Here is a 10,264-nt window from a genome sequence, read left to right on the forward strand (position 1 = left end):
ATGTATTTCAATAAGTTTAAGAATTCGATTAGCAAAGTCGTAAGTACAAGGATCTAATTTACAAACGAAACCAAGTACAAGGGCCTCTTAGGTCATTCCGCCTTTATAAAATATTTTTTTCTCCATAAAAGGAACTTTTTAAAGTTAAGTTATATTTAATTATAGAAAAATCATATTCCTTCTATGTACTTTTATTCGTTCACTATACTAAAAATAAGGCGTGATCCAGTAGAGTGAAACTTTAATTTCTCATTCTAGAATATGTTCTGTCTGATTACTGTTTATACATATACAGACCAAACAGCAGATGTTTCAGGACAATTGAACTAAAACACATGAGACTTATTTACAAAGAGAAATCTATAACATGAAGAAAATAAGAAGCTTTTCTGGCAGTACTTATACAACACAAAGTCTGAACAAGAGTGCTCAGACAATGCCAACAACAAAACATCTAAGCTACTGAAAGCATATGTCCAACCTAGTCAAATGTTTGATAATCTACTTTTAAGTACTTCTCCATAACATTGATGTGTGTTCCTTTTCAGATCCCATGTACTCAAGTTTTGTTATCTTCCAGCGAAACGTCAAGGCTGAAACTAAGAGTAGTTAGCCACCAGATGATGGAATTGAACAACAATGTCCTTATGTTGATATAAAGAAAGTACGGATACTGAAATAGTAAACGTCTTCGGGGAAAAGAAAAGAAAGAAACTGAAACAGTAAAGGGAAGGGAAATCATCATTTCATCATCCAATTAGCAGAAAATTGCAACTATATTTTTTAGGTCAGCACCATAACTCCCTTCATATTTCAAAATTTTGTGGCGCTTTGTAATAGCGCTACGTAAGCAAACTGTAAAAAGGCATTTGACACTCTATCAAATGCGATGGGAACCATAATTACTAGAATAAAAAAGAGAGTTTACCCCTCACCTTGTATTAGGCAAAAAGTAATCTTTCCTACAGTGTTTCACACCAAAGGTCTCTAGCTTGTCAAGGACGCAAGGATATCCGACTCTTTAGGAGCTATCCCATTTTGGTAATCTAAACCCTTCTTCCCAATTGCACATATATGTACACGCATTTCATATTTCCCAACAAGCTCAAATATGCAGATATCTCCCATATGGATGTCATTCTCTCGGACAAATGCCGACCATCCTCCGCAGAATGTGTGCAGCGTTTGTACCTTTACAGTCGGAATTGAATTTACAGTCCAACATTCTCCCTTCAAGTTCTGAAGCACAATCTCCGTTCTGCAGTTTGGGAGGTGTTCCATTGAAAACCGACATGGAACTTTCTGTGAAAGACGTAGAAGGCTCTAAGAACATGAATTTAAAGCAAAGAATAGCATGAGAAACGCCATAACATCCAACACCTTAAACTGGCCTAAGGAACAAGTATCAGCAGAAATGAAGAGAATGCCATAGGTGTAATCTATTCAAGACCAAAATAGTCAGTTAAGTGATGCTTTTACTTAATATTATGTTTTCTTTAATAAATGAAGCAGCTTTACTTATAGCACATCGAGATAGTATCAAAAGTACGCATGTTGATCCATACAACAGCTAGACTCACACATTTAATCTTTACAAATAACCAGTTAAACCAGTTTATTCTTGAGCAATCTCAATTCAGTTTCATGCCAAGACTATTTATTTCAATTGTGCATTGTTCTTTTTTCGGGTCAAATACATAAAATATTTAGTTCAAGTTTTATTTATCTCTTTTTTAGATGCAATGATTATTCGTTCAAAGGTGTATTTCTTCTTTTCTTGGCCTTGATTGGAAAATAATATCTTTAGCCAAATAAAAAATTTATAGTCAAAATATTGTTGTTCCATTTTATTTTATTTCTTATTTGTTACAGAATAGGCTCCGAAAAGATGATTTATATAATTAGTAAACTTAAAAAGGTAAAATATATATTTTATTCTAAAGAAAAGCCACATGGATTAAAAAAAATAATCCATGTAGCAGCGCGTGTGTCAGCGTTTAAGGGGATTGTGGCAATCAAATTACCAAGTTGATGGGAGTAATTAAGCCAACGCCAAGTTTAGGTGTGCACCGAATAAGACTCGACAAGTTTAGGGGGTTCACCGTCTATTTACTTTGATGTAAGCGCAATAGAATAGACACCACTAAATTTATAATTAACTTTATAGGTCACTGATGTAAAAACAAAAGGCATCACTAACAAGATTCACATCATTTACACGGATGTCTGGAGCACCTACAACCTACAATTGTCTTGACCTGGTAATATGCAAAGTCATAGATTAACACTTTGTATAGGGGCTGAGAGAAATACTCTCTTTTGTCAATCTGTTGCTTAACTATACCTCTTGTATATTTGCATCTACTTAATGCTTTTTTTAATGAAACATATTAATTACTTCATCAAAAAAAAAAAAAAAGATTCACTCAGACAACAATTTTGTTTTGACTGTTGATTTTATGTTCTGTTAGAAGGCCCTTATCAAACATGAATTGTCTGCTAGAAGGCAAAGAGGGGTCAAATACCAAACACATCAACTCTATAGAGAGACAAAACTAGGCTTCAAGTCCAGTGGGCATTTAGTTTCTACCTATGAAATAATTTTTAAGTTGGGAAATAATGTTTTTGACATATATTAAACATTTGAGAAAAAATGAACAAGCTCCAATAGAAAATATTGAAAAGGAAGAATATTTCGAAGATGATCATGAATGTTTGGAATCCATATTATGCAACCAGATGGAACGGAAAAGGTTGGGACAATAGCAATAAATAAAAAGATAAAACATGCAAAAGAACTCACCAAGGTGTAAGAGCCACTAATGTTGAATTTTTTCATGAGTCGCACGAAATGAGGGAAATTGGAAATAAAAGATTCAGCAGCCAATTTCTCTTCAGGTACTGATTTCATGGACATACAGCTCTTGGTGAAAGAACCCTGTTTATCTTGAGAACTAGTAGGTTTCCTGATTGCTGTTCAAGCACGATAGTTGAAAGGATTCAATACAAATTCAGTGTGAGGACGGACAGCTAAAATAAGTTAGTTAATTGTCCTTAAATTACCTGAATCTCCACTGCTAATCTTTGACTGAGAATGGAGCTGATGATTCTTCAACATATTACCATGTTTCTCTTTGTCAGGAGCACATCCTTTTTTATCGTATGTCATAACCTTCGCTTGATTAGAATTTGATCCCACTTTCCTGGACTTACATCCAGAATTTTTTGCATAATCAATAACTAGTCCTTCATCAACTACCTTACTACTGTAATCACTTCCTTCCTTTTCCACCCTAAGAACACGCACACGCAATTCACACTTGCGGACAAGCTCAAAGATGCAGGTATCTCCCAAATCAATGTTATTGTCGCGAACAAAGGATAACCACCCTCCGCAAAAGGTATGTGATGTTTGTACTCTTGTAGTCGGGATTGAATTCACAGTCCAAGTTTTCCCTTTTAAATTATGAAGTAAAATCTTCACCTTGCAGTTGGGAAGGTGTTCCGTGGCAAATTGGTAAGGGATGTGCTGCCAAAGAAAATATGAAGGAGATCAACAAACCAAGTGATGCACATGCAGGAGTGGTGAAAGAAAAAATAACCTTGTCTAATCGTTGCAATATTACTCCAAACTAAACATCAAATAAAGGCAATGTCACCAGAGTGATTCATCTCCTAAGATGAAGCAAATCCACATGGAAAAGCACAGGCATACCATAAATCAATCACTAATGATACAGAAGACTACAAAGGCAACTGAATGCCACAACTCCCTGGCGGATAAGATTGTTGTAATATATACTCCCTCCATTTCAATTTGTTTCTCTTACTTTTTTTTGATAAAGGTGAAATTAAATGATTGTCTTACTTTACTTTTTAGTCCGTTTCAAAAAGAATGCCCTTCCCCTTTTTGGAAACTCTTTAATTCTAACTTTCCATCACGTTTAAGACCACAAGATTAAAGGGCATTTTGGTACATTCTACATGTCTTTGAATTAAAACCACAGGATTCAAAAGTTTCCTTTACTTAATAAACTCGGGCCAAGACTAGACAAACAAATTGGAACGGAGGGAATAGATAACAACAACGTCAACCATATCAGGCAGGTTAAGGACAAATATGCAGTTAGTAAAACAAACAGAAACATCAGTAGGCAGCTCAGATATTGTTGGCAACAAAACTATAACAACCAAAACAACTTTACCATGCTGCACATAATCCTCAACCACAACATTCTTTAAAAAGATCTATGAAAAATTCTGATTGGTCAATAAAAATCAATTTCAATGCTATTTTTTTATGAGTTTAGCCAATTCATCATGAAAGGTAAAAGGGGATAAAGGGACCGTGTATTGATTATCTTGTAAATATAAGTTGTCTTCCTCCATAAAAGCTCATTTGATGCACTTATTGATAGTAAGATATGTTGAAGCAATGCATTACAGTTGCTAAGACTACTGTAAGATTTTGTAGTTCAGCAAGACATTTCAAGAAATGTTAGTTTAAAGAAAACAGAAGACCTACTCACCAGGGTGTATGAGCCACTGATGTTGAACCTCTTCATAACTTTAGTAAAGCTGGGGAAACTTGAGGTAAACAAACGGGCAACCTTTTCTGCTTCCTGTGCAGGCAACCACATATCTTTCTCGGAGGAAGCATTGCCTGTTTTCATCTTTGCTTTAGATTCAAAATACCAGTTACTATTCCAAATCATTACTAAAAATTTTGTTATATAGTTATTTCTAACAGCTGAAATTTCATTGCCATTACGAAAACAACAAAAAATTTGGTTAGGAGAATTGCAGGGCAAAAATGTATACAAACACTTTGCACAGTAAGAAATATTACAAAGTTGTAAAGAATCAGGCAACACATGAGAAAAGTATGTTCTGAACTTAAATATACAAATAAAAGTGTCGGCTCTCTAAACACGTAGATTTTCGCCGAGGCGGTTGCACAATTCAATGGGAAAAATTGGTGTTTACTAAATGTCTGTGCATGATTAAAATGAACTGTAACATCAAATTGGCTTGATTAAACTTATGGACAATTCAAAGAACACTTCTCAAACTAGAAAAATTGTACTGTAAACAATAAAAATAAACAATATAAACATTCACCTGGATTGCTAAAGATTATCTTTGCTTGAGCTGGCACAGCAATGGTAACTTTACTGTTTAATGCATCTCCAGCATTCTCCATTTCATCCAGAAAACTAGCAGCATAATTTCTTCCTGCATATGAGCAAACTGCATCTTCTGGAGTGTACCCATCCTTGCTAGATGCAAGACCATGGGTATCCTGGCTACTTGTGCATTCGGAAGGGATCTCAGTGCTTCTCATTTTCTTCGGTACACCTTCAACAGTGCAATCTAATAAAACGGAGTTCCCTCGGTCTCTTTTTTTCAGAGCAAGATTGTACAAGTCAGTTGCTCCTTGACTGCAGTCAGCGTTATAAGAAGCGTCCTTCTCACATGAACTCTCGTCAAATACTTGCACAGTGAAATGCAAATCACCATCATATCTGAAAACCAAAGAATCCCCTGTTTCAAGGCAGTGATCTTTAACAAATGAAACCCATCCATTGTGGAAGAATAAACCATCATCTTGCTGTATTAAGTCCACAGGCCAAGCATTTCCACTGGGACCCACCAAAACAGTTGTTCCGGAAGCTCTTCCTTCCATTTGTTTAATAAATTTTGATGGAATTTTCTGCAATATAGAAATCAAAACAATTAATAAACTTTGCAAGAGTTGATAACATAAAGTTCTTCAGAAGAGTTTTTTTTTAAAATAAAATAATTTCATTTTAAAATGCATAGGCAAGTCGTTCCAAGAGCAACGGTTACTGATCTCTGTTACAAAACTCTTTATATTGCCTTGAAATAACGATGTTGGCATGTTGCAAAAGTATCACACGCCAGATGTAGCTCATTCATATGGAGCCTGTACACACCTATGCAGGGCCCTAAGTTAATCCCCCCCTTATACTCTGAACGCTAAGATCTCAGTTTATAGCTTATGAAGCTTGTTAAACTTAAACAATGAATGTACCATTTGTCTGATACGTAGCATATCTAATAATCATATCTCTATGACACAATTATTTACTAAGTAAAGCAAATGTAGCTCAAAGTACTAAAAAACAACTACTAAAACAGCCTAAATAAAAAACAATCTCAATGCTGCATTCACTGTCATCATGCATTTGTTATAGTTTCACTAAAGTTTGTTGCTTTGATCCAAAAACAACATCCTTGGCCAATGAATAGTCCTTATAGTTACACTAAAGTTTGTTGCTTTGATCAAAAACAACATCATTGGCCAATGAGTAGTTTTTATAGTTACACTAAAGTTTGTTGCTTTGATGCAAAAACAACAATTTTAGCCAATGATTAGTCCTTATAGTTACACTAAAGTTTGTTGCTTTGATGGAAAAACAGCATTCTAGGCCAATGAGTAGTCCTTATAGTTACACTAAAGTTTGTTGCTTTGATCCAAAAACAACATTCTTGGCCAATGAGTAGTCCTTACAGTTACACTAAAGTTAGTTGCTTTGATCAAAAAACAACATTCTTGGCCAATGAGTAGTCCTTATAGTTACACTAAAGTTAGTTGCTTTGATCAAAAAACAACATTCTTGGCCAACCCCTTTCTTCAAAACACTTTTGCCCATTTGTTACAATTAGCCCAAATGCAGTAAGAATAGCAACAAACCCAACACATGAAAAGATTTAAGTCTTTTTTTTGACAGAATGATATATAGAGGAACAAAAAAGAAAAATTCAACAAACATGAATGTACCAACAAGTTGTGAAGCTAAGAGCAATATGGCAATGTGAACCAATGCTTACCAATTTTTCAGAATTCATGGAAGGGTTAAAACCCACAAGAAAATGAGGCCTTCTTGCATCCAACATCTCTATTTCCTCTCTTTTTCACCTAAATTTTGAAGCTAAAACCCTAAAGAACCCCACAAAATTCCTTCAACCCCATTTTCTTAGAATCTGGGGATGTGAAATTAAGCAAGTAATCAAACACACAGCAATCAAAATTCAGAAAGCAAATGTTGAAAATCGAGAGAAAAAAAATGGAAAGTAATTGACTCGTAAAGAAGAAAGTTTCAGATGAAAATTAACAATTTCTGCACAGAGCAATGTGACCCGAGCGAGCTGGTGGGGTGGAGTGGGGGTGGGGTAAAGGAAATTCCTGAAATACCCCGTGGGGTAAAGCGTGAGTTACACGTAGAACAGAATGGGGAAATCAAGGCGCGTGGGTTAAGTGAAGAAAGAAAGTACAAACAATTGTGATTAGGATATAATCCAAATGATAATTAAGATTTAGGATGAAAAAAATAGAAAAATTGAAGCATTCGATTAGTCATGGGAGTTACTAATTATTTTAACAGTTTTTCTTGGCTTAATTTTTTTTTTCTTAATTGATTCGAATTACTTCAACCAATTCTATTCACATCTATTGAAATTTTAAAGCAATGTTTTACATGATCCTACATAAAAAAGGTACGGAAGTTGTTTTTAGATGTCCTCCTGTATTTATAGTAATACGTAGTATTTAATAATTATGTAGTTTCTCATTTTTATTTATGCTTTTTATTGTATGTCGTTTTTTTTTTGCTTTGTTGCTTGAAATTTTGTTGTCTTAAGTCGATGATTTATGCATATATATATATATATATATATATATATATATATATTTCATCATCCTCAGATTCCACTTATGAAATTATAATGAGTATATTGTTGTTATAACTTCTGCTTTTTGGGAAAATATTTAAATGTCTTCTTCATAGTTAAATAGACGTAGTTTTTTATATTCTCTTAATAACCTTAGCTTCTTTTCTGTTCTAAATTTGAATGCTCTTAGAACCATACCATTTTCTTGTAATATATAGTCTTCCATTCATAGCATACTCTAAAAGTGTCAAGTCATATATAATTAAGTAGATATTGCACACATCCATATTGTGTATATATACTGTTGCATTTTTAAACAGTCTATATGAATATTACACTGACAAAATTCATTTGTTGTATATATGTGTATGTGTATGTGAAAACATTCTATTTGATTATTACTATCTCAGCCAATGGCGGAGCCACATACAATTGAGGGGTCGGAAAATTATACTGCATAGCTAGATAAAAGTATATTTTTTATGTATATATATTACATATTGACACTCCTCAATTTCTACACAATTTAACTTCTTTATATTTTGACACTCCTTAGTTGAAATTCTGACTCCGCCATTGATCTCATCATAATTATGTAACACATAATATATATGAATCACTTATGCACGGCAATTTATCTTATATTTCCACTTTTATATTAGCATGGGAGATATATATGCTATAATTAACCCCACCGCCTCCGACGATCCATTAGCAAACTTCTTCATTAATACATCGCTATTTGTGCTCGTATAGATAACATAAATTCATTGATAATTTGTTGCTAAATAAAATTAGCGAGACAAAAAATTAGTAGTGGAAGCTGCAATGGCTGATGGCTCAATTAGAGAAAAGTAAGAGTAATTTTTAAAATTTCTTTTTAGCAAAAGTGAACTATTACGTTCACAGGCTACAGCCATACAGTGCAATAATAATTAATAGCTAGTAAGGGCATGCGCACTGCAATTTAATTTTAATATTATTTAAGTAATATAAAGTCACGCAGGAGAAAATAAAGGATAATTATATATGATATTTGAATAAAATTGAATAACTTTTTAGTTAAAGAAAATTTATCGTGACTCGACGTCCCGCGAGTATTGAAATGATAAGTAACTTTTATATTACAAAATATAAATAACTTCGATATTAATAAAATAAAAAAATAATGATTTTCTGTGAAATCAACTCACAATGATGCTAATTTATTAAAGTACTTTTCATGTGTGTCCAAATCTTGTTTTTTCGTATAGATAGAGAATATAATTTTCTATCCCTTTTCGGCCTACGTGGCACGTGGGTCCAGTGCGCGTTGACAATTTTTTTAAGGATAGTGTCACGTAGGTCGAAAAGGGGTAAAAAATTAATTAAAAAATAAGTTCGAAAAATAATAAGACCTTAGTAAAAATTAGATGTGTCTCAGAGATTTTGAGCATAGGTTGGAGATACTTAATCATTTTCTCTAATTAATAAGTTGATTTGTCTTTTTATTCATCAGTTTCTTTGAAGGCATCAATTTCCCAAAAGGTAGAATCTTTTTTTGTTGATATTGACACAGGTTCTTCCATGCCTATACATAGTCACCAACTTTTTTTGTGTGTGATTTCAAGTTATAAAGTTTCATATTTTTTTTGGTTCTTGAAAACAGAAATTGTGTAAAATCAAAAATGGATGCAATTTTGAATCTTCAAGCAGTACCATTAGGAACTGCTCTTACTGTGGGTGGTCCAGTTGTTGCTCTTGGTGGGATTTCATTCTGGTTACTTAAGGAATATATTAATGATCAAAAAAGGAAATCTTCAAATTTTCTCCCACCTGTTCCAGGTAAATCCACTACTTTTGAGTTTTTTTGTGTTCAATTCTGCGGAATCTTAGTAGCTCAGTTGATTGACTGTCTAAATTTGTGGTGATGATTTGATTCTCCACCTTGTAAACCTTGCCCCCATTTTTGGATTGAATTTAATGGGCCCCAACACATGTTGATTCAGGATTTGAAGTTTATGGGTGTGTTTGGTATGAAGGAAAACATTTTTCGGAAAATATTTTTCAATTTTTTCATGTTTGGTTGGGTTAAATATTTTGAAAAATGTTTTTCAAATCAACTCATTTTCCTCAAATTGAAGGAAAATGACTTTCCTTCAAAACTTAAGGAAAACATTTTTCAAACTCTCTTCCAACTTCAAATTACAATTATTTTTTTGTTGAAAAAATTAATTTATTTTGTCTCTATCCTCAAACTAGCCCCCCAACCAACCAAAAAAAAATGAATTTTAAAGCTTGTTTTTAAATTTAATTTTTTTACCCCACCCTCACCCCTACCACCACCCCCTCCCAAAAAAATATTAAAAGTTATTTTTAAAAGATATTTCTAATTTCAATTTTTTATTTTTTTACCCCTACCCTCGCCCCCCCCCCCCGTCAGCCTCCTATCAGTCCCACCCCCTTCAAAAAGAAAAAAAATTTAAGTTTGTTCTTAAAAAATATTTTCAACTTCAAATTTTTATTTTTTCATCCCGATCCTCGACCACCACCCCTCCCCCCCAAAAAAAATGAGTTTGTTTGTAAAAAA

The 10,264-nt window shown here is 33.5% G+C and overlaps 2 protein-coding genes across 6 annotated transcripts in view; one reads left to right on the plus strand and one right to left on the minus strand.

The window, feature by feature from the left end:
- Window positions 1–229: 229 nt before the first annotated feature.
- Window positions 230–10,264, minus strand: part of LOC125855082 (B3 domain-containing protein Os01g0723500-like) — a 27,353-nt gene continuing 17,318 nt past the window's right edge. The window contains exons 1-7 of one of the 4 annotated variants that reach the window (XM_049534741.1): window positions 6,856–7,146; window positions 5,122–5,713; window positions 4,530–4,678; window positions 3,064–3,529; window positions 2,804–2,973; window positions 936–1,302; window positions 230–593 (exon numbers count right to left, since the gene is read on the minus strand). In XM_049534741.1, coding sequence (XP_049390698.1) covers window positions 988–1,302; window positions 2,804–2,973; window positions 3,064–3,529; window positions 4,530–4,678; window positions 5,122–5,713; window positions 6,856–6,921 — 1,758 coding nt within the window. In that variant the 5' untranslated portion in view covers window positions 6,922–7,146 and the 3' untranslated portion in view covers window positions 230–593; window positions 936–987. Of the gene's footprint in view, window positions 594–928; window positions 1,303–2,803; window positions 2,974–3,063; window positions 3,530–4,529; window positions 4,679–5,121; window positions 5,714–6,855; window positions 7,147–10,264 lie in introns of those variants that run through there. The other 3 variants (XM_049534742.1, XM_049534744.1, XM_049534743.1) reach the window with 3 other exon arrangements.
- The window catches only part of LOC125855088 (ent-kaurene oxidase), a 25,073-nt gene continuing 24,129 nt past the window's right edge, over window positions 9,321–10,264 (plus strand). Inside the window, exon 1 of one of the 2 annotated variants that reach the window (XM_049534751.1) lies at window positions 9,321–9,417. In XM_049534751.1, coding sequence (XP_049390708.1) covers window positions 9,363–9,417 — 55 coding nt within the window. In that variant the 5' untranslated portion in view covers window positions 9,321–9,362. Of the gene's footprint in view, window positions 9,520–10,264 lie in introns of both variants that reach the window. The other variant, XM_049534754.1, reaches the window with a different exon arrangement.

Source organism: Solanum stenotomum, chromosome 2 (genome assembly GCF_019186545.1).
Source record: "Solanum stenotomum isolate F172 chromosome 2, ASM1918654v1, whole genome shotgun sequence".
Lineage (NCBI taxonomy): Eukaryota > Viridiplantae > Streptophyta > Magnoliopsida > Solanales > Solanaceae > Solanum > Solanum stenotomum.